General features: G+C 37.4%; 1 protein-coding gene across 3 annotated transcripts in view; it reads right to left on the bottom strand.

Annotated features, from left to right (window-relative positions):
- Positions 1 to 26080, bottom strand: part of LEPR (leptin receptor) — a 199289-nt gene that overhangs the window by 68403 nt on the left and 104806 nt on the right. For all 3 annotated transcript variants that reach the window (XM_025381246.1, XM_025381255.1, XM_025381240.1), the window contains exon 3: positions 1812 to 1871. In XM_025381246.1, coding sequence (XP_025237031.1) covers positions 1812 to 1851 — 40 coding nt within the window. In that variant the 5' untranslated portion in view covers positions 1852 to 1871. The remainder of the gene's footprint in view (positions 1 to 1811; positions 1872 to 26080) is intronic.

Genomic DNA, 26080 nt, shown 5'->3' with positions numbered 1-26080 from the left:
AAACAGAATAGTTTTTTGAGGGAGGGGGTTTACAAAACCAAGAATATGTAATATTACTAATTTACAGCACTATATATTCTAGGTCTACATAGAGGATTCAGTTGCTTGAAACAAATTAGCCTAAAATCCTCACAGAAGTATTTAAATGTAAAATGTAATGATGAACTTCAAAAACATAGCAACTATTGATGCAGTTAAATTAAAAGATGAGTCTATTCTATCCACATGCAACTTTGCAAATGATATTTCTTTCCCTCAAAATGAATCCTAAACTCTAAAGGCGGTCTAGAATTTCATCTGAAGGCATATCTTATTAGGTAACAATATCCCAGGATTTATTTTGATTCACAAACTTGATAAAACCACAAACCTTCCAGAAAGTCAATGTAAAACACTAGAGTCTAACAAAAATTAATAGAGAATTATAAAAGAGAATGAATAGTTCCCTTAAATATATCTAATAAAATTAGAGAATATAAAAAGAGAACGAGCTATTTCTCTTTGATAATCCCTTGTGGCACAATGTTTTGGAAATCTGTAACTGTGGAGCTATCCAGGTTATTTTCTGGAGGTATACAGATGGCTGCAATGAGAAAGAAGTATGTACAACAAGAAAGACCTGTAGGGCAGCTTAGAAAAGCCCCTTTAGATTGGGGTAGCCAAGGAGATGCTCAGAACCAGTTGACACACGGGTAACAGTTGCCAGATAAAGTTGCCACAACATAAGTTTTCTTAAAGAAAGCTAGATAAACAATTGCCAAATCACATAAGTTTTGTTAAAGATACTCTAACTTTAATTTCAAAAACTTGGAACATAATCTAACTTAGATGATTTGGTTTAAGACAATCAGAATGTCACCAGAATGTGGTAAGAACATGTGAGAACAGTATGCTCAAAAGTTATTGGCAATGTGACACAGTGGCTCACGCCTGTAATCCCAGCACTTTGGGAGGCCAAGGCGGGCAGATCATGAGGTCAAGAGATTGAGACCATCTGGCCAACATGGTGAAACCCTGTCTCTACTAAAAATACAAAAATTATCTGGGCATAGTGGCGCGTGCCTGTAGTCCCAGCTACTGAGGAGGCTGAGGTAGGAGAATCGCTTGAACCCAGGAGGCGGAGGTTGCAGTGAGCCAAGATCATGCCACTGCACTTCAGTCTGGCGACAGAGCAAGACCACATCTCAAAAAAAAAAAAAAAAAAAAAGAATCTACAGAAATATTTTTCCAAATATACAAAGATAAATGAATTTTCAATGCAGTATTATTTGTTACAGAAAAAGAAATGTCTATCAATCAGGAACTGGTCAAATGGACTACATATGTTATATATAAATATAAATGTATAATAACTTTATATATGTTCATACAGTGCATTGTCATGTAACCATTAAACTAATAAGTACCCTAGCAAATACTGATAAAGATAAAAAGCCATCATGATAAATTGGAAACCTGTTAAATGGAAAAATAAACATCCAGAACAACATGTATAGACCAGTGCTATTTTTGCAGCTATAGATATGAGTGTGTCTGTGTATGTGTGTGTGTGTCTCTGTGTGTGTGTGTGAGTCTGTGAGTGTCTGACAATTCTGGAAGGATACACCATCAGGTTGTCTTTAGGAGGTTGGGAAGGGTTTTCATTTTCACATTTATACACTTATACTATGGTTTGCATTTTTAATCATAAGCATGCATGAGAATTCCTAACTAGAAAAAGGAAATTCTGTTAATAAATAAAACAGCATCTCTAAGGCAAAATATCTACCATGTTTAAGGGCATTAAAATAGCAAATGAGCAAATAACTTACCCCAATGTAACAAAACCACACAGAATTTTTGACAAATCATCTTACTTCAGAGAGGCACACCTGGAAAAGAGTAAATCTAAAATTAAAAGACACACACAAACAAAAACACACATATATAAGTTGTCTGTGGAAAACATAAAAAGAAAGGGATTATAGATAAGTCTCTAAATTTTAATCACCTGTGATACTCTAGATCAATATCTGAGAAATATCTCACATTAAATTATGTTATAGATGTATTTCTTTACGCATCCTATATCACTAAAAATACAAGTCAAAAAAATGTAAATTGAGTATTCCTTTATGCCATAACAAACCAGGACAGGTATCACAGGATAAGATTGAAATTTTTAACTAAACACAAGTGACCACGATATTGATTAAATATGTAACAACTAATCTAACATCATTAATATCACCATCTTCAATTTTTTTCATGCTCAGGTCTTAAAATTTCCCTGTTTTCTAAAGTCTTTATCTTTACTATGATATTATAAGGCCAAATAATTATTGCATAGGTAACAACTGTCTATTTATTTCCAATAAAGAGAAGAAATTTTACCAGTAGACTTTTGGAAACCTATTGTTAATTTGCAGATGAGGTAATATTGGAGAGTTAGAATAATTAAAAGTCTGATGGCTTAATATACCCAAATGAAGTCTGACTTCAGAGACAAGATTTCCCACGAGTTCTACTCAATTTGAAATATCACAAATATGATTATTTGTACTACTATGTCACAAATCCAAATAGTAGTATAATTTTAATATATTGGGCTTGGACTTTGGATGAAAACCTACCTGAATTAGGTGTCAGGAGTGTTGGGTGCCAGTCTAAGCTCTTCTGAGACTTGGGTTTTCAAAACTCTAGATCTCAAGTTCCTCATCTACAAATCAGACTGTCACATGGTCTCTACAACCCCTTTCAGAGCTGCCTATGACTCTGAGAGATGTAATTTAAAATGGAAACCACACTTTACCACAAAGAATAGTATAAAACATTAAGTGAGAAACATGTCTCATGACTCATATCTGAGAATTGGCACCACATGATAAGTAAATGGAAAAACATGTTTATTTATTTTACAACTTACTATCAGGAAGAAAATAAATGAGTATAAACAGTGGGTAGTCCAGTAAATTTGTTTTTCAGACTACAAGTTTGTCATCAGAATTTTTGTTCTTTATACACTGATATCACAATGGTTTTTAGGATTTCTAGAAATCAGTTCAGTGTTTGGAACCCTCATGATTTAATTATATTAAATGAGTACAAATTCCTCCCTGTTTTTATGCTACCTGTTCTTGATATAAAATGTTCTCATAAAATAAATTCAAAGGCAAGTTTTATAACCAAGCTGTGTCACAGATACAACACATCACTGGATTGCTTTGATGAAACTTACTAGTGACTAGTAATTCAGTTCAACAATTGATTTGGCTCACTTTTAATTCACCTGGTCTCCTCAGTTAAGTGATCAAATAGATCAGCAGTTTTCCTTACATAAAACAACTACTTCTTTAGTTAATGTTCCATGCAAAACAAACTATTCTGATGGTTTGGATTCTTGCAGTCAGGTTTCATTCTTAAATAACAGAGAAACAATCACAAGTGCAAAAAAGGACATAGACTCAACCTTGAAGAGACAGTGAAAGGTGGTTTCTGACATAGATTTGATGAGAGAAACATATGCACCCTAAACTGTACAAAAAGGAATATAAAGAACATTTTTTAAAACATAAATAATATAGAAAAGGAGGTGGGGTGCAGTGGCTCACACCTGCAATCCCAGCACTTTGGGAGACCAACGCAGATGGATCACTTGAGGTCAGAAGTTCAGACCAGCCTGGCCAACATAGTGAAACACCGCCTCTACTAAAAATATCAAAAGTAGCTGGGTGTTGTGGCATGTGCCTGTAATCCCAGCTACTTGGGAGGCTGAGGCAAGAGAATCGCTTGAACCCGGGAGGTGAAGGTTGCAGTGAGCTGAGATCACACCACTGCACTCCAGCCTGGGTGATAAAGTGAGACTCTGTCTAAAAAAAATACAGAAAAAGTGACAGAAATTTTTTAAACTGTGAAAAAATTTGAAGCAAAGGGAAAATTAAAGATAGGATGACAAAAATAAGTCTAATACACCAAACACCATTAATATGAAGACACTTCCTAAGGATGAACCATTAATTTGTTCTAACTTTTCTTATGGTCGTATTGTTCAATTATAAATTCTGAGTAGTTAAAATGAAATGAACAGTTTAGGAGAAGAGTACAAATAATCCTAACACTAAGAACAGTAAGAAATTTTTATTGATTAATTTTATAAGATAACAGCTAACATCCTCATGAACATCCTAATAATACCAGAGTTTCAAAGCAATTTCAAAATTTAATAATTTGTCACCTTCTCCACTACCAATACCCTGTTCTAAGCCACAATTATCTCTTCCTGAAACTATCAGAAGAGCCTCCCAACTGGTCTCCCTACTTCTGTCCTTGCTCCCCAGTTCAGTCAGTTATCAACATAGCAGTTAAAGTGATCTTCTTAACACAGATCAGATCATGTCTCTCTAGCACAGTAGTCACAGTGATCTTATTAACACATTGACCAGATCATGTCTCTCTTTCTCAAAGCACTACAGCCCTACCCTGGCACTTGGAGTAAAAGTCCAAGTCCTGAGCAGGACTACAAGGTCCCGGATCCCACTCATCATCCACTGCTCTCCCCACCACTCAACTCACCTTCTAAAGGAGCCTTCCCTGGCCATCCCATCTGAAATTTTAGCACCTCCCCCATGCCAACATGCACAAAAGCAATCTTCAAAGAGGCATTCTCCTATCATGCAGATACAGCTCTTTAAGAATCTGGCATAATAGCAAGAAGGACTTCAAAATGGTGATTCTTAACCATTTTTTGGAACATGGACCTCACTGAGAATTGGGTGAAAGGAATGTATCAATGCCACGAGGAAGCACATACAACCAATTAGGGCTATAATTTCAAGAGGTTAACAATCCCTTGAAACTTATCCAAGGATTAAGAATTCCTGATATAGATAAATCAATGTAATGCACATTCCACAAGCGGAGTTCCATGAACTGAGCCGGTAACAGACACTATGAAGAGTTGAGATAATACTGCCTAACATTCCCCTGGAATGCAGTTTTCTTCATTCATTTGGGCTGCTACAACAAAGTGGCTTATAAACAACGGAAATTTATTGCTCACAATTCTGGAGGCTGGAAAGTCCAAGATCAACATGCCAGCAGATTCAATCTCTGATGAAGGACTATTTCTCATAGATGGTGCCTTGTTGCCGTGTCTTCACACGGCAGAAGGGGTGAACAAGCTCCCCTGCAGCCTCTTTTATAAGGATACTAATCCCATTCATGAGGGCTCCACCCTCATGACCTAATAACCTCCTAAAGGCCCCACCTCTTAATGCTATTGCATTGGTGATTAGGTTTCAACATATGAATTCTGTAGTGGCACAAACATTCAGACCACAGTAGTCATTCTCTGTTGACAGTTAAAAGGAGTAATGTGCCTTAGCAGTCATTCAAAAAGACGGTGACATGGAAACATGCCAAACAGAGTACCCTCTACCCCAATCACCACTGACAATACTTAGAACTCGGATAGGGTTAGGAAAGAGCTTAATCAATTCTCAGAAAATAATTGTGGCTCTGCGCACACAAAAAAAAGGAATGTTGCAAAAGTTCTCTATCATGGCAGAAACAAGTATAGCTTGAAAACATTTTTCAAAGAAAAATAAGCAAATTCCCATCATAGCCATAATAAATTATCATATCATAAGGTAAATATCATAAGGTAAATTATCATAAGGTAAATATAATTATAGATTTGAGCAGTGTAGGCCCCTGTGCCCACTTCCAAAGAAAACTAATTGAAAAATGTACACTTATCTGACTGGTCTTACAGACCAGATACAAGTATAAGATGTCTATTAAAAATAACAGTTTAATAATATATGCTTCATAACCCCACTTTTCAGAAATATTAACCGGAAGTCTACTGTGGCCATTCCTAGAATTCAATTATTCACCACAGCTCTTTCAAGTCACCGCACCCCATGACTCTTTCCTCTGAATCAGATCCTGCAGGAGAACCATTCATCCAGGTGATATGTGGGTCTCAAACTGATTCCTGAAGTTGGCAAATTATTTCTATACAAATAGCACATTTTTTAAATGCTGTGCATTCTGTTAGTCAGCTTCCTATGTGAGAACATGCTATTGCTGTGCTCAATAAAATAAATTTAGCAAGAAGAACACCAAAAAAGAACAGGCGGGGGTGGCTGGCAAGATGGCCGAATAGAAACAGCTCTGGTCTGCAGCTCCCAGGGAGATCAACGCAGAAGGCAGGTGATTTCTGCATTTCCAACCGAGGTGCCCAGCTCATCTCATTCCTACTGGTTAGACAGTGGGTGCAGCCCACAGAGGGTGAGCTGAAGCAGGGTGGGGCATCGGCTCACCCGGGAAGTGCAAGGGATCAGGAAACTTCCTCCCCTACCCAAGGGAAGCCACGAGGGACTGTGCCGTGAGGGACAGTGCACTCTGGCCCAGACACTACGCTGTTGTCATGGCCTTCCCAACCCACAGACCAGGAGATTCCCTCGGGTGCCTACACCACCAGGGCCCTGGGTTTCAAGCACAAAAGTGGGCGGTCATGTGGGCAGACACCAAGCTAGTTGCAGGAGTCTTTTTTTCATACTCCAGCGGTGCCTGGAATGCCAAGGAAACAGAACTGTTCACTCCCCTGGAAATGGGGCTGAAGCCAAGGAGCCAAGTGGTCTTGCTCAGCAGATCCCACACCCACAAAGCCCAGCAAATTAAGATCCACTGGCTTGAAATTCTCGCTGCCAGCACAGCAGAAGTCGACCTGGGACACTCCAGCTTGGTGAGGGGAGGAGGGTCCGTCATTACTGAGGCTTGAGTAGGCAGTTTTCCCCTCACAGTGTAAACAAGGCCTCCGGGAAGTTTGAACTGGGTGGAGCCCACTGCAGCACTGCAGAGCTTCTGTAGCCAGACTGCCTCTCTAGATTCCTCCTCTCTGGGCAGGGCATCTCCGAAAGAAAGGCAGCAGCCCCATTCAGGGGCTTATAGATAAAACTCCCATCTCCCTGGGACGCAGCATCCTCCCTGGGGGAAGAAAGCGGCTGTGGGCGCAGCTTCAGCAGACTTAAACATTCCTGCCTGCTGTCTCTGAAGAGAGCAGTGGATCCCCCAGCACAGCGCTCTGGCTTTACTAAAGGACAGACTGCCTCCTCAAATGGGTCCCTAACCCCTGTGCCTCTTGACTGAGAGCCACCTTCCAGCAGGGGTCAATGGACACCTCATACAGGAGAGCTCCAGTTGGAATCTGGCAGGTGCCCCTCTGGGATGAAGCTTCCAGAGAAAGGAACAGGCAGGAATCTTTGCTGTTCTGCAGCCTCCACTGGTGATACCCAGGCAAACAGGGTCCGGAGTGGACCTCAAGCAAACTCCATCAGACCTGCAGCAGAAGGGCCTGACTGATAGAAGGAAAACTAACAAACAGAAAGGAATAGCATCAACATCAACAAAAAGGACTCCACAGAAAAACTCCATTCAAAGGTCAGCAACATCAAATACCAAAGGTAGATAAATCCAAGAAGATGAGGAAAAACCAGCACAAAGAGGCTGAAAATTCCAAAAACCAGAATGCCTCCTCTCCTGCAAAGCATCACAACTCCTTGCCAGCAAGGGAACGAAACTGGACAGAGAATGAGTTTGATGAATTGACAGAAGTAGGCTTCAGAAGGTGGGTAATAACAAACTCCTCTGAGCTAAAGGAGCATGTTCTAACCCAATACAAGGAAGCTAAGAACCTTGAAAAAATGTTAGAGGAATTGCAAACTAGAATAACCAGTTTATAGAAGAACATAAATGACCTGATGGAGCTGAAAAACACAGCATGAGAACTTTGTAAACCATATACAAGTATCAATAGCCAAATCGATCAAGTGGAAGAAAGGATATCAGAGACTGAAGATCAACTCAGTGAAATAAAGCATGAAGACAAGGTTAGAGAAAAAAGAAAGCAAAGAATGAACAAAGCCTCCAAGAAATATGGGACTATGTGAAAAGATCAAATCTACATTTGATTGGTGTACCTGAAAATGACGGGGAGAACAGAACCAAGTTGGAAAACACTCTTCAGGATATTATCCAGGAGAACTTCCCCAACCTAGCAAGACAGGTCAACATTCAAATTCAAGAAATACAGAGAACACCATAAAGATACTCCCAAGACACATATTCATCAAATTCACCGAGGTTGAAATAAAGGAAAAAATGTTAAGGAAGCCAGAGAGAAAGGTGGAGTAACCCACAAAGGGAAGCCCATCAGACTAACAGTGGATCTGTCTGCAGAAACCCTACAAGCCAGAAGAGAGTGGGGGCCAATATTAAATGTTCTTAAAGATAAGAATTTTCAACCCAGGATTTCATATCCAGCCAAACTAAGCTTCATAAGCAAAAGAGAAATAAAATCCTTTACAGAGAAGCAAATGCTGAGAGATTTTGTCACCACCAAGTCTGCCTTACAAGAGCTCCTGAAGGAAGCACTAAACATGGAAAGGAAAAAACAGTACCAGCCACTGCAAAAACACACCAAATTGTAAAGACCATCAACACTATGAAGAAACTACATCAACTAATGGGCAAAATAACCAGCTAGCATCATAATGACAGGATCAAATTCACACATAACAATATTAACCTTAAGTGTAAATGGTCTAAATGCCCCAATTAAAAGACACAGATTGGCAAATTGGATAAAGAGTCAAGACCCATCAGTGTGCTGTATTCAGGAGACTCGTCTCACATGCAAAGACATATAGGCTCAAAATAAAGGGATGGAAGAATATCTACCAAGTAAACGGAAAGAAAAAAAAAGCAGGGGTTGCAATCCTTGTCCTTGATAAAACAGACTTTAAACCAACAAAGACCAAAAAAGACCAAGAAGGGCATTACATAATGGTAAAGAGATCAATGCAACAAGAAGAGCTATCTATCCTAAATATATATGCACCCAATACAGGAGCACCCAGACTCATAAAGCAAGCTCTTAAAGACCTACAAAGTGACTTAGACTCCCACACAATAATAGTGGGAGACTTTAGCACCCCACTGTCAATATTAGACAGATCAACAAGAAAGAAAATTAACAAGGATATTCAGGACTTGAACGCAGCTCTGGACCAAGCAGATCTAATAGGCATCTACAGAACTCTCCACCCCAAATCAACAGAATATACACTCTTCTCAGCACCACATCACAGTTTTTCTAAAATTGACCACATAATTGGAAGTAAAACACTCCTCAGCAAATGCATAACAAACAGTCTCTCAGACAACAGTGCAATCAAATTAGAACTCAGGATTAAGAAACTCACTAAAAACTGCACAACTACATGGAAACTGAACAACCTACTCCGGAATGACTATCAGGTAAGTAACAAAATTAAGGCAGAAATAAAGATGTTCTTTGAAACCAATGAGAACAAAGACACAACGTCTCTGGGACACATATAAAGCAGTGTTTAGAGGGAAATTTATAGCACTAAATGCCCACAAGAGAAAGCAGGAAAGATCTAAACTTGACATCCTATCATCACAATTAAAAGAACTAGAGAAGCAAGAGCATACAAATTCAAAAGCTAGCAGAAGACAAGAAATAACTAAGATCAGGGCAGAACTGAAGGAGATAGACACAAAAAACTCTTCAAAAACTCAATGAATCCAGGAGCTGCATTTTTGAAAAGATCAACAAAATAGACCACTAGTCAGACTAATAAAGAAGAAAAGAGAGAAGAATCAAATAGACACAATAAAAAATGATAAAGGGGATATCACCACTGATCCCACAGAAATACAAACTACCACCAGAAAATACTATAAACACTTCTATGCAAATAAACTAGAAAATCTAGAAGAAATGGATAAATTCCAGACCCATACACCCTTCCAACACTAAACCAGAAGAAGTCAAATCCCTAAATAGAACAAAAACAGTGTCTGAAATTGAGCCAGTAATTAATAGCCTACCAACCAAAAAAGGCCCAGGACCAGACAGATTCACAGCCGAATTCTACCAGAGGTACAAAGAGGAGCTGGTACCATTCCTTCTGAAATTATTCTAAACAATAGAAAAAGAGGGATTCCTCCGTAACTCATTTATGAGGCCCACATCATCCTGATACCAAAACCTGGCATAGACACAACAAAAAAATAAAATTTCAGGCCAATATCCCTGATGAACATTGATGCAAAGATCCTCAATAAAATACTGGCAAACTGAATCCAGCAGCGCATCAGAAAGCTCATCCACCACGATGAAGTCAGCTTCATCTCTAGGATGCAAGCTGCTTCAACGTACGCAAATCATCACATAAACAGAACCAATGACAAAAACCACTTGATTATCTCAGATGCAGAAAAGGCCTTTGATAATATTCAACCCTGCTTCATGCTAAAAACTCTCAATAAACGAGGTAATGGTGGAACATATCTAAAAATAGTAAGAGCTATTTATGACCCATAGCCAAATCAAACTGAATGGGCAAAAGCTGGAAGCACTCCCTTTAAAAACCAGCACAAGACAAGAATGCCCTCTCTCACCACTCCTATTCAACATAGTGTTAGAAGTTCTGGCCAGGGAAATCAGGAAAGAGAAAGAAATTAAGGGCATTCAAATAGGAAGAGAGGAAATCAAATTGTCTCTGTTGGCAGATGACATGATTGTATATTTAGAAAATCTCATCGTCTCAGCCCAAAATCTCCTTAAGCTGATAAGCAACTCCAGCAAAGTCTCAGGATACAAAATCAATGTGCAAAAATCACAAGCATTCCTATACACCAATAACATACAAACAGAGAGGGAAATCATGAGTGAACTCCCATTCACAATTGCCACAAAGAGAATAAAATACCTAAGGACCTCTTCAAGGAGAACTACAAACCACTGCTCAAGGAAATAAGAGAGGACACAAACAAATGGAAAAACATTCCATCCTCATGGATAGGAAGAAAACAGCCATACTGCAAAAAGCAATTTATAGATTCAATGCTATCCCCATCAAGCCACCATTGACTTTCTTTAAAGAATTAGAAAAAACTACTTTAAAGTTCCTATGGAACCAAAAAAGAGCCTGCATAGCCAAGACAATCCTAAGAAAAAAGAACAAAGCTATAGGCATCACACTACCTGACTTCAAACTATACTACAAGGCAACAATAACCAAGACAGCATGGTACTGGTACCAAAACAGATATATAGGCCAATGGAACCAAACAGAGGCCTCAGAAATAACGCCACACATCTAAAACCATATGATCTTTAGCAATCCTGACAAAAACAAGCAATGGGGAAAGGATTCCCTATTTAATAAACAGTGTTGGGAAAGCTGGGTAGCCATATGCAGAAAATTGAGACTGGGCCCCTTCTTTACACCTTATACAAAAATTAACTTAAGATAGATTAACAAAAATTAACTTAAGATAGATTAAAGACTTAAACGTAAGACCTAAACCCATAAAAACCCTAGAAGAAAACCTAGGCAATACCATTCAGGACATAGGCATGGGCAAAGACTTCATGACTAAAACATCAAAAGCAATGGCAACAAAAGCCAATATTGACAAATGGGATATAATTAAACTAAACAGCTCAGTTTCTACAGAGCAAAAGAAACTACCATCAGAGTGAACAGGCAACCTATGGAATGGGAGAAAATTTTTGCAATCTAACCATCTGACAAAGGGCTAATATTCAGAATCTACAAAGAACTTAAACAAATTTATAAGAAAAAAAAAATAACCCCATCAAAAAGTGGGCAAAGGATATGAACAGACACTACTCAAAAGAAGACATTTATGTGGCCAACAAACATATGGAAAAAAAAACTCATCATCACTGGTCATTAGAGAAATGCAAATCAAAACAACAAGAAGATACCATCTGATGTCAGAACAGCAATCATTAAAAATTCAGGAAACAACAGATGCTGGAGAGGATGTGGAGAAATGGGAACGCTTTTACATTGTTGGTGGGAGTGTAAATTAGTTCAACCATTGTGGAAGACAGTGTGGCAATTCCTCAAGGATCTAGAACCAGAAATACCATTTGACCCAGCAATCCCATTACTGGGTATATTCTCAAAGGATTATAAATCGTTCTACTATAAAGATACATGTTCACGTATGTTTATTGCAGCCCTGTTCACAACAGCAAAGACTTGGAACCAACCCAAATGTCCATCAATGATAGACTGGATAAAGAAAATGTGGCACATATATACCATGGAATACTATGCAGCCATAAAAAAGGATGAGTTCATGTCCTTTGCAGGGACATGAATGAAGCTGGAAACCATCATTCTCGGCAAACTAACACAGGAACCAAAAAACAAACACCACATGTTCTCACTTATAATTGGGAGTTGAACAATGAGATCACATGGACACAGGGAGGGGAACATCACATACCAGGGCCTGTGAGGGGGTGGCTGGCGAGGGGAGGGATAGCGTTAGGAGAAATACCTAATGTAGGTGACGGGTTGATGGGTGCAGCAAACTACCACGACATGTGTATACCTATGTAACTAACCTGCACGTTCTGCACATGTATCACAGAACTTCAAGTATAATTCAAAAAAAAAAAAGAACAGGCACAATATTTCTCATCCATATTAGACTTTTGAAAAACAAGTATTTTAATACATTCTCTGGAACACAGTAAGTAATCATAAACAGTTGTTTAATCAATTAAAGTATATAATACATAATTAATGTAGATACTTATCCTCGTGTTTAAAAAGAAAAACAGTCCTTAGGAATTTAGAAAGAAATGAAAAAAAAAAAAAAAGCCTGTGTTGAAATACACAAATATTTGAAGAAATCTGTATAAAGTATACAAAGACAAATCCACAGTCTGATCTAAATGATACATCCATGATGTATGGATGTGCAAGCAGTAACTCAATTTGCATAATATGCCCAGCACAGTAAGCATATTAATCATGCTTACTCTTCAGTTATTACTATGAAGAAAAAATCCAAATCTATATTCTACTAAATAATCATAATTTGGATTTTCAAAGGAAGATCAGACTGTTTAATTTCTACTGTAAAAGATTATTTGTGTTATTTTTACCTATCAAATTCTACTTAAATATAAAACAGAACGGTCTCAATCAGTGTTTTAGCAGAAATAAAATTATTTACAACTTGTTCCATTGATCTCAAAAAATCTCTGAGTGTGTAGGAAAGTTTATGAGTAAGAAAAGCAATTCTGACAAAAATGTTGCTTTGATGAGTTAACTCAATGAGCTCCAAATGCCACTAAGTTTTGCTTTTACTTTTTGTTAGAGAAGCACCTATCTCTCACTTAAATAAGCATTTAAGCATTTAATTTAAATGCAACTGAAAAACACTATTTCTTCAAGTATCAAAAATTTAACAAAATAAATATAGCCTGATCTATTTCTAGTAGCCTTGTCATTTTAAGTATGCTAACTTTTATTTATTCGCTTGGAACATAAATTGGTCTTGTTATTCCCATCAAGTAGCTGTTAAAGACTTGAATTATTTTTTAATTAAAAAAAATCTTCCAACATCCTAGCATAAGCATTTGTCACTTCGAAAACATAATTTCAAGTACTTTAATTCCTGATATTACTCTGATCTTGTCACATATTAATTCCTAAAAAATGCATAGGGATAAGTTACGATTCATAGATGTAGGTACCATCAAGTCACCAAAGTTGAGTCAGAGTAGGCGTCTTATCTAAGGCATAAATTAAAATCTATACATAAATTTACTCATTTAAATATTAACTGGATATTCAATAAATGCAAGCTACCACATGCGATGCTAGAAATGTAGAAATTAATTAAAATTTATTTACTTTAAGAAATAACATGCTATTGATTTTTTTACATGTCAAAGCACTATAATACCACTGGGACTTCAAGTTCAACATGGTAAACTGGGGCCAGGCACGGTGGCTCATGCCTGTAATCCCAGCACTCTGGAACGCCAAGACAGGCGGATCACTTGAGGCCAGAAGTTTGAGACCAGCCTGGAAAAACTCCAGCTCTACTAAAAATATAAAAATTAGCCAGGCATAACACGGTGAAACCCCGTCTCTATTAAAAATATAAAAAATTAACTGGGCATTGTGGCGGGAGCCTGTAGTCCCAGCTACTCGGGAGGCTGAGGCAGGCGAATGGCATGAACCCAGGAGGCGGAGCTTGCAGTGAACCGAGATCACGCCACTGCACTTCAGCCTGAGCAACAGAGCAAGACTCCGTTCAAAAAAAAAACAAAAAACAAACAAATAGCCGGACATGGTGGCCTATGCTCGTAGTCCCAGCTACTTAAGAGACTGAGGCATGAGAATCACTTGAGCCTGAAGGGCAGAGGTTGCAGTGAGCCAAAATTGCACCACTGTACTCTAGCCTGGGTGACGGAGTGAATGGCTGTCTCAAAAAAAAAAAAAAGATGATAAACTGAACAAATGGATATTTCCCTCCTGAGATACCTTGAAAATTATACTAAAGTAAATAATATCAACCCACTAAGAGAATGAGAGAGAGACCAGCAGCAAAAGAGAAATTTATACAAATTTCCAAAACATTAGTGTGTTAGTCCATTGTTAAAAAGGAATACCTGAGAGTGGGTAATTTATAAAGAAAAGTGGTTTATTTTGGTTCATGGTCCTGTAGGCTATAAAGGAAGCATGAGGCCAGCATCTGCTTCTGGTGAGAGCCTCAAGAAGCCTACAGTCATGGTAGAAAATGAACGGAGAGCAGGTGCATCACATGGCAAGGGGGAGCAAGAGAGGGTGGGAGGAGATGCCAGGCTCCTTTAACAACCAGATCTTGCATGAACTCAGAGCAAGAACTCACTCATTACCACAGGGAGGGCACCAAGCCATTCGTGATGGACGTGTCCCATGACCCAAATATCTCCCACCAGGCCCCACCACCAACACTGGGGATTACATTTCAACACAAGATTTGGAGGGGACAAATATCCAAACCGCATCAACTAGCAAAGACTAATGAAGTATAACAAAGGAAGTGACTACATAGGATATTTGGAGAATAGGCTGTCAACATGAGGAAACAAACCTGCAGATATTCTAAATGACAAGGGCAAGAGGGTGAGGTGGGGCTAAAAGGAGAGGCTGTTTTGGTCTGCATGTGTAATATCTGCATATGTAGTTCACCTCCTCACAAACAATGCACAGCAACTAAACTAGCTGTATGTAACTGTCAGGAGAGTGACTAACAAACAACTGAAATGAACTTTGACTAGTCTAAGCAGGAAAGAAATGTATTCAAGTTTACTGGGTAGCTCTCAGAACCTCAGTGAGTGCCTGAGAACCAGGCTAGAAAAGCACACAGCCAAGACCACACCCAAACTCCCATGTAGAATTGCTCTAGAGAAGCCAGCCCTGCACTATACCAGGATACTGCATGTTATGACTGAAACCTCAGTGCCTACTACCTCTGAGTTCCTGGGAGCTCATTTGCTCTTTCATGTCTCACACTTCTGATCTAAAATCGGCACAAATGCCTCTAAATGATGGAGCCTACTTCACACTCTACATGCAGACTGCCAGGAAGCTTGGGAAAACAGGGGTTATTAAGTGGGAATTCCTCAAACACAACCAAAGTATTCAAAGGTGTCAAATGGCCAAAGACAATTAAAGAACTATACTATATACTCTTACACGTTAAAGGAGGAAAAAGTACAAGTTATTTGAGAACAACTTGAGCTTTTCATGTAAGCTTGGCACCGGTATGGTAAAGCCCTGACATTTAGGCGACAGGCCTTTAGCATAAATGGCAGCTCTTTGCTTGAGTGCCTAACATAAAGCCTATCAGTTGATAAACACTGCCCATATGCACAGAAGTCACATTCTTCCTGTTTCTTCATTTAACAGCCATGCTGAATGGAGACATAAAGACATGAAGAAAGTCTTTAGCATTGTGTTAAATTTTTCTTTTATAAAAAGAAAGTAAAAAGGAAACTAACCACAAGGGACACAGGGATAAATTAAAGAAAAAATAATAATAAAAAGCTTTAACAAATCTTTAATGAGTGTCGGCAGAGACATTTCAGAAAGTTTTGGATCCATAAAATAACAAAGGAATAATGTGAGCAAGAAAGAGCTTTTGAAAATTACATGCATAGTGCAAAAAAAAAAAATTTCAGTAGTTTTAAAAAAATGCGTAATTAACAATTCCCCCCAAAGGCAAAAAAAAAAAAAAAAACAGGAAATAAATGTTTAAGAAAAAGAAGTCATTTAAAAATAAATCCAAGAGACCCAAATCCAACTGACAGTACTTCCAGAAAAAAAGAATAGAAAGGAGAAAATAATCACAAAAAAAAGAAAGAAAATTTCCCAGAGATAAAAGGCACAAGTGTTCCCAGAGACAAAAGGCACGAGAGATAAAAGGCATATTTCCCAGAGATAAAAGGCACAAGTGTTCAAAGTGTAAAATATGGCTACCGTGTTCCAAGAAGGAAGAATGGAAACAGATTCTATTCCCAAACATGTAATTAAGAAATTACCAAACAACAAAGAAAAAAAAAGAATGTAAGAAAAGATTCCAGAGAAGAAAAAAAAATCACCAAAGGAGTAAGAAACAGAATGGAAACAAATGTTTCATCCCGAATACTAGAAACACTGAATACTAGAAAATAATCCAGCAACTGACTTATAGAAAATTCTTTTCAATTTAGAATTTTATGTCCAGTCAAAGAAGTATCAGAGAGAAACAAATATATTTTTAGTAATGTAATGGCTTACAAAATTTATATAGTATGAATTTCTTTGCCAGAAGTACCTTATAAAGTATTCTAGCAAAATGAGGAGAAAACCAAAAAGGACAAAAGCACATTCAGGAAATCGTGGTTACAAATAAGTTTGCTGGCTCTGCAAACTTTCAAATGACTAGTCCAGATAGCAGCTGTAGTATTTATGGCCCCCAAAAGGAGATGGCAAGGTGGAAGGTGGAGATGGTAGGCAACCTGACACATAATATAATCCTGAAGCCAGAAAAAAACTTGAAAATAAAATAAAAACACAGAATAAACACCAAGGAAAAAGGAAGTCATAATTCAAAATTGAAGCCACTAGAATATGAGTCAGTGGACTTCAAAAAAACAAAAAGAGAAGAAAATGCGTTCAAAAAAGTAAAGTAAAAAGTTGAAAATTATTAAGGATGAAACCAGGAAGGCCTACATATGCTTTCCCAATAAGAAAAAATAAAGGTAATTTGAAAAAGCTTTACAAAAATTCACAATGTAAATATGAATGAAAAGAAAATATGGCAACTTTTTAACAAATGCTAGAATTAAATAGTCCATTTGAAAGAAAGAATCCTCTTAACCTTGATTCTAGAAACATTCTTCTTTGGGTGGCTCAGAAGCCATACTGAATGAAATGTAACTGTAGAATACTTCTTGATTCTGCAGTAAACAACATTTACAGGGTCATAATAACTTTAATGCTATTTATTAATTCAACTTTTAGGGTCAACGAATAGACAAAAATATAAAATTTAATTACAAATACTAAACCTAAAATATTATCAATACTCTCACCATACAGTTGTCAGATTTAAGTGGTATAATATACAAGGAGAGATGGTGAGAGGACAAAGGGTGAAATATCCCAATCTCATGAAGGAGGGGGTCAAGAGAAACTGTCTGTAGTTAACGGAACAAATATCATGGTGGAAATGACAAATGTAACTAATAAAGGAACTCATAAAATTAATATAATTATATGTGGAAGAGAAAAGAAAGGAAGAAGGTGAAATGAGTAGGCTAAATTCTCTTCTATGGTATCTGCTTGAATGATAAATGGAAAAAAAAAAAAGCAGGCAGTATAAACATACAATTTAGCCGTAGGGAAAGAAGGACTAAAACCAGAAATGGTTCAGACTAGTTGTTCCCAGGGTCAGGTTGTACCCCTTAGTGGAGGTAGCAGGACAGAGGGCTACTGCTTTATATTCAAATAAGTTTTTTAAACCATGTACATGGATTATTTTCACCCCAAATTATTATTTAGTTCCTTTCATTAAATAAAGTACTATGGGATTTCAGAGAAAATAGCTACTAACAAAGTCCTAGGGGCCAACGAAAGGTGAGATTTTTAGTTGAATTACAAGAAATACAAAGGAAGAGAGTAGTATTATACGTCTTCTGTTTTAAGATTCACAATATTTTAACACCTCTGGCATCAGGATCATTGTTAAAATTTACAGCATCTTACAATTCCCGATGGCCTGATAGCAGCTGTGATCTAGTTGTTATTGATTGCATACATCCAAACTGGGGCACTTTCTTAATGACCAACCGGACTATTTTAACCCATCAATATTTTGGTCAACAAACTATTTAAAGACCATTTGAGGAAAGAATATAAACTCCAAAAAACCCTATATTGACATCTTACAAGATCAGTTAAAAGCCAGCATCGAAATTAGCAAAATGAACCAGTTTGGAAGAAAATCCCAGAAACAATAGTGAGGCATTCTTTTATGAACTGCTGTATCACAAATATTCTTGATAGCCCAGAGTATGATACTGTTTGGGAAAATATTTACATCAACGGTTCTGAGATCAAAAGCAACTTGGGAAAAAAAAAAAAAAAAAAAACAGATTTTGAATATGAATAAGAATCCCTTAACCAAAATCTTTGATTTATACTTACCTTATGACAATGATATGATTTAGATAAAAATGTTTATGTATATAATTCTAAGTGAGCTATCTAAGTATAAATTTTTAAATGATAAAAAGTACTGTAAAACAGTTAAATAGGCAGAGCTTTTTCTTTTTACTGATACAAAAATGATGGTTATCTGTGTTCATTCATGTTGCAATAAAGGAAAATCTGAGGCTGGGTAATTTATGAAGAAAAAAGGTTTCTTGGTTCATGGTTCCACAGGCGATACAAGAAGCATGGCATTGGCACCTGTATTGCATCTGGTGAGGGCCTCACGTTGCTTCCACTCATCATGCAGGCAAAGGAGAGGGGAAAGGATGCCAGCATGCAGAGATCACATGGTGACAGCATGGAAGCAAGAGAGAGGAGGGAGGAGCCAAGCTCTTTTTAAAAATCAGTGCTCACAGGAACTAGTAGAGTAAGAACATGCTCATTAATGTGATGATGTCACCAAGCCACTCTTTGGGGATCTGCTCCATGACCTAAACACCTCCCTCTTCAGGGTTCACCTCTAACACTGGGAATCAAATTTCAACATGAGATTTGGAGGGGACAATTATCCAAACTATATCAGTGGTATAGCTTAAAAATCCATGTTGTCTTAGACTTGAAGAATTACAACTACCTAGTAAGAAGGGTAATTAGGAGAAATCAGAGTAATTACTTATGATTGGGAAATTATAAAAGATTCCATAGAGTGGACATTTAATTGCCCCTCAAAAATGCAGAGGAATATGAAGCACATTGTAGGTATTAGTAAATGAGATTCCCACCAAACCTATGGTCAGTAGAAACAAACATCAGCTGTCGGTAAATGCCAATAAGAACTCTTATTGATACAATAAGAATTGATTTACAAGTTTAGAATCCAGTTAGTCAAAAGACCAAGAAGCCACTTGCCTAAATTACTATTTTTTAGATTGTTTCTTTGCATCCTGTTTGTTCTGTCAACAAAACTTTTCTCCCGGCCTGGCACGACGGTTCACACCTGTAATCCCTATGCTTTGGGAGGCCAAAGCGGGAGGATCACTTGAGTTCAGGAGTTTGAGACCATCCTGGATAACATAGCAAGACTTCGTCTCTACTAAAAATTTGACAAAATTAGCCAGGTGTGGTAGCATGCAATGGGGACACGGAGGCGGGAGGGCAGCTTGAACCCAGAGACTGAGGCTGCAGTGAGCTTTGATCGTGCCACTGCACTTCAGAATGGGTGACAGAGCGAGACACTGTCTTAAAAAAATATTTTCTCCCCCAAATCAGTCCCATGACTAGCAGTGTTGTTGCAAGACATCAGGTCACTAGAGAAATACCCAGCTACCTCCTGGATAGGTCTAATATGATAAGTATGCCATAATTCTAAGCGATAACATCTTAATAATATAACAGCAACTACAATTAATGGGTGCTTATGTGTGTGCCAGTATGTTTTCTCTCTGTGTTTATACACACACACGCACACACATAGATACAATATGTGTGTTTATCTATGTGTGTGTATGATTTATCATCTCTTTCATCTCCTAAACACAAACCACTTTGGTTTAGAAATTCTGTTGGTGTGCACAGAAATCTAATTATTTGATTATCTCACTTTACAGTTTCTTAATTCGTATATGTTTAGATGCCCAAATAAGAGCTGCTAAAGTTACAACGAGAAAATATAATTAATTCTGAAAAAAACTAAGTTGTCCTCCACCCTCACAAAACAGATAGTTGGTAACAGCTGTTCTTAAACATGAGTTTTTCACGTTTTTAAAGCCTATGATGATACCATTATAGAAGCACCTGAGACTCTCTATTTGGCTCAAACCTTTTAGCTGTTATTCTAGTGAAAACAGATAAAACAATTATATGTCCCCACGAACTTTATAGACAGTATTGTTCCAAAGGTAGGGCACACTCACTCACTTTCACTTGTACTTATGTGCACTCACTCTCATTCATTCTCTTTCTCCCTCTCCCAGCACTCCTAATCTCTTTTGCCTTGCTCTATTTTTTTTTCCATATACTTATTACCTTCTAGTATATGGTATAATTTACTCTATTAACTTTATTGTTTGCACTCTGTTATGTCTTACAAGCACAGGGAGGCTCATCTATTTTGTTCACTATCTAGAATAATGCTTAGCCCCGAGTAAGCTCTCAGTAAATATTTGAATAAACAAATGGAATTCAAGATGCTCGTAATATACAGCAAGAGAGCATTAAATGAAGTTAAAGTAAGCTAAGGCCTCTGTGTTTTCCTGTATTCATTACTGCTCAAAGTGTATTCATTTTCAACTTTGATAACTTAAGGATTCATATGGTAACAGTAGTTACTGAACAATAGAAATAGAGTGTATAACTTTTAAAGTAGTGAAAGAAAATTTGAAGTGATAAAAAATAATCAACCTAAAATGTGGAAATAAAAAAGAAAATAAGCAGAATTATGATCAAATACAGAAAGCAGAACAGTAAATACAAGTCTAAATATATTAGTAATTGTATTAAATGTAAACTGACAAAATTCTCCAGTGGAAAGACATTGAATTTAAAATACCTTAAGAAATAAATGCTGTTTACTACAGACACAGCTAAAACATAAGAATATAGAAAGGTTGAATGCAGAATGACAGAAAAATGATATAGGACACAGAGACACATTTAAAATAAGTAGGTAGAAATCTGAAAGCAAAGGATGGAAAAAAGATTTAACATGCACTTACTGAACAAAAGAAAGCTGGTGGAGTTATATCAATATCATACATCATACCTTTTGCTTTAATGCAAAAAGAAACATTAGAAATCAAGAAGCTTACTCCAAATTGATTAAAGTTTCAATTAACCAGAAAAATACTTTTAAGTTAATAACTGGGCAAAAAGAAATATAAAAATCAGAACATATTTTAAACTGATCTTAGTGAAAACAGTATCTCAAAACTTATTTCACACAGATAAAGAAGTATGTAGAAGGCAGCTCAAAGCCATAAATAATACTTTTCAAAAAGAAGAAAGGCTGAAAATTAATGTGCTATCATTCCTTTATAATCAGTTAGAATAAAACATTTAATAGAACATTCACTTAAGCAGTTAGGACAGAAAAAATTAAAGAAAATGAAGGGAAAAAGAAATAATAAAGAAACATTGTCTTAATTACTACAGATTTAAAATGAGTCTTGCTATCTGATAGCACAAATTCTCCCATTTTGCATCTTTTTCAAGAGCGCTTTAGCATTCTTTGGGTTTTGACTTTCCATATATATTTTAGAATCAGCTTGTCAAGTTCCAAAAAAATTGTTAGGAATTTAACAGAGATCCTATTGAGACTGTTTTGAGTCTATAACGATGAAAAGGAAATGGATATCCTCTAATTATTCAGTCCTAAAATGTATGACTATCTGTCTCTATATACTGAGTTCTACTCTAACATGAGATGTAAACCTTGTCTGATTTTTTCCATAAAAGTCCCTGAACATCTTGTTAGATGTCTTTCACAGGAACTTCATGCTTTTGAAATTATTTTAAATGATGCATTTTTTTAAATTTCATTTTCTGTTTCTTGATGGCATATAGAAATATGCTTAATTTTTAAAGTATTTTTTAAAATAACAGTTTTATAGGTCTATTATTCATATATAATAAAGTTCACTCTTTTATAGCATACAATTCACTAGGTTTAGTAAATTAACAGAGTGACTGTATGCTAACAGAGTGATGCAATCATCACCACTGTCTAATTTCAAAATATTATCATCAACCCAAAATGCACCTCTTCCTCATTAGCAGTCGCTCCCCTTTCACCAGCTTCCTCCATCCCTGGCAACCACTGATCTACTTTCTGTGTTTATGGACTTGCCTATTCTGAACAGTTCACATAAATAAAATCTTGGGGGTCTTTAGTAACTGGCTTCCTTCTCTTAGCTAACGTTTTCAAGGATCATCCATGTTATAGCATTTATCAGCACTTCATTCCTTTTAATTGCCTAGTAATATTCCATTGTATGGATATACCTCAGTTTGTTTATCCATTCATCAGTATAGGAGCATTTGGGTAGTTTCTAGTTTTTGGTTATTACGAAGAATGTTGCTACTAAAACTTCTGTGCAATTTTTTGTGTGGATGTATATTTTCATCTGTCTTAGGTATATACCTAGGAATCAAATTATGGAGTCATATTATGATGTGACTATATTAAACACTTATGTTTAGCATTTGAAAATAATTCATGTCACTTTCAGATGGAAGCATTAAAAGATGGCTCACGAGTGTCCATGCTCTCCTTTCCCCTACCACACCAAATGGGAAACATCCATGTTCCAAATTGTTACAGTTACAAAATAATGGAGTTTCCCTGAACTTAGACCTCCAAGTTATTACATGGAGAAATTGTCCCAGAGAGTTGTCTTAGTCCATAGGAGACTTTGCATCAATGAAGAATTGCATTAAGCCCATGGGATTTGAAGATTATTTGTTACTGCAGCGTAACCTAACCTATTCTCACAGACACCAGGCTCACTTTCTCCAGTAATTAAAGTAGTAAATATTAATGAGATAATACCCATCAGACGGCAAAAAATTAAATGTTCTGGCAATACGAAGTTTGTCCATCTGGTGTAGAGCAATAAAAACAGGAATGAAAATTGGTGAATCCACACTAAAAATGTGTGGCATTATCTAATAAAGTTGAAGTCTACAAGTCCTGCTAGCCTGTAATTTGTCTACTGGTTTTATGCTCTAAAGAAACTCCTGTATACCAGCACACTTGTAGATGGATCATAGCTGCTTTATTTATAGCGGCAAAAGGAAGGAAGGGAGGAAGGCAGGAAGGAAGAAGTAATGGGTGAGGGAAGAAGAAAGGAAGGAAACTAAATATGCATAATCAGAATTCATTTTTTAAATTAATGTGTTACATTTATACAATTGAATATATCCAGCAATAAAAATGAACAAACAATAGCATTCAATTACCAAAAAAAGTATTGAGCACCTCTTACCTGTTAGGCCCTATTTCACACACTAGGGACATAATAGTGAGCAAAACAGGACAAAATTCTGCCCTTGTGGAGTTTACATTCTAGTGGAAATGGGACAGAAAAAAAAAAAGATAATTAAGAAGTCATACAGTATTTTATAAGATAAAAATATGCTATAGGGAGACACAGAGGAGAGGAGAGAAAAAGAAATGAAAGGAAAGGAAAGGAAAGGAAAAATAATATATTACAAGGTAAGAAGATATGCAATTTTAAATACTGTAATCAGAGTAGGCCTCATTGAAAAGGAGACATCTGAACAAAAACTTAAAAGAAGTGACAGTAACAAGGCAAACCATGTGGAAATCGGGAGGACAAGCATTCAAGGCAGGGAAAGCTAAAATGAAAAGTTGCTTTCTAACACAGTCAAGAAATAGCAAGGAGCCCAGTGTGGCTGGACTGAGTAAAGTGAAAGGAAGAACAGTAGGAAATGAGACTAGATAGGTAAAGTGGCAGGCAGAATGATCAGGTAGGGCCTTGGAAGTTATCCTAAGGACTTTGGTTTTTACTCTGTGTGAACCAGAAATCTATGGAGAGTTTGGAGCAGAAAAGTGACATGATCTGACACACATTATAAGAGGAGAGCTCTGATTGCTATTTTGAGAATGTATTGAAGAGGGCAAAAGGTAAAAGCAGGGAGAACAGTTTGGAGGTCCTTGCAATAATCCACATGAGAGTTGATGGAATCTTGTACTAGGGTGGGAGCTGTCACTGGCATTTGAACCAGAGCAATTCCATCTTGAGTAGGGGCTGGGTAAAATGAGGCTGAGACCTACTGGGCTGCATTCCCAGTTAAGGCATTCTAGGTCACAGGATGAGATAGGAGGTCAGGACAAGATACAGGTCATAAAGACCTTACTGATAAAACAGGTTGCAGTAAAGAAGATGGCCAAAACCCACCAAAATCAAGATGACAATGAGAGTGACTTCTAGTCATCCCCACTACTACACTCCCACCAGCGCCATGACAGTTTACAGATGCCATGGCAATGTCAGGAAATTACCCAATATGGTCTGAAAAGAGGAGGCATGAATAATCCACCCCTTGTTCAGTATATCATCAAGAAATAGTCATAAAAATGGACAACCAGCAGACCTTGGGGCTGCTCTGTCTGTGGAGTAGCCATTCTTTTATTCCTTTACTTTCCAAATAAACTTATTTTCACTTTACTCTATCTAATCTCCCTGAATTCTTTCTTGCACGAGATCCAAGAACCCTCTCCTGGGGTCTGGATCGGGACCCCTTTCCTGTAACAGAGCCATGGAAGTAATGAGAAGTCATTGTATTCTGCATTTGTTTTGAAGATAGAGCACAGAGAATTCCCCAACACATTACAAATGAGGTATGAGAGAATAGGAGGAATCAAAGATGACCCCAAGGTTTGGGGCCTCACTAACTTGAAAGATGGAGATGAGGGAGACTGCAAATAGTGCAGGTTTGGGAAAGATGAAGATTCCATTTGGAAAATTTGAACTGGAGATGCCTACTAGACATCCAAATGGAAATGCTCAGTAGACAGCTAGATATAAAGATCTGAAGTCCAGAGGCAGGAGTCAAGGCTTGAGCTATCACTTTCGGAATCATCAACACACACACAGAGACAGATTGCATGAAATCATCAAAAAGCATGGAGAGAAACGAGCTACACCTTAAGGTACTCCAAGGTTAAAACCTCTAAGAGAAGAGGAGAGGCTGGCACAGGAGACAGAAAGGAGCAGCCAGTGAAGAAGGAAGAAAATCAGCAATGCATGTTGTCCTGGAAGTCAGTAAGGGACTGTTTCAAGGAGCAGAGTAATAACCGTGACAAGGCTACCAGTAGTGAAGTAAAATGAACACTGACAACTGACTATTGGATGAGCAAAGGTAATATCATTGGTGAACTTGACAGTAGTAGACCTTGATGTAGTTTTAGCACAATATTGAAAACAAAAGATTAATAGGAATGAGTTTTTTAAACAGTGTGAAGAGAATAATTGGAGACAGGGAATAGAGATAACTTTTTTTTTTTTTTTTGAGACAGAGTCTCACTTGTCTCCCAGGCTGGAGTGCAGTGGTGCGATCTTGGCTCACTGCAACCTTCATCTCCCAGGTTCAATCAATTCTATGCCTCAGCCTCCTGAGTAGCTGGTATTACAGGTGCCTGCCACCAGGCCCGTAAAATTTTTTTGTATTTTTAGTAGAGACGGGATTTCACCATCTTGGCTAGGCTGGTCTTGAACTCCTGACCTTGTGATCCACCCGACTCAGCCTCTGAAAGTGCTAGGATTACAGGCATGAGCCACCATGCCAGACCGAGACAACTCTTTCAAAAAACGTTGTTTTAAAGGAAAGAGAAGAAATCCCTTAATCTCACAAACATGTTAAGCAAAATAATCTATGAATGAATGCCTACTATAATCATATAAAACTTTTTTGGGGCCAGGCATGGTGGCTTACACCTGTAATCCCAGCACTTTGAGAGGCCAAGG

Source organism: Theropithecus gelada, chromosome 1 (assembly GCF_003255815.1).
Source record: "Theropithecus gelada isolate Dixy chromosome 1, Tgel_1.0, whole genome shotgun sequence".
Lineage (NCBI taxonomy): Eukaryota > Metazoa > Chordata > Mammalia > Primates > Cercopithecidae > Theropithecus > Theropithecus gelada.
The sequence above is the reverse complement of the archived record's forward strand: the minus strand, read 5'-3'. Positions and strand labels throughout refer to the sequence as shown.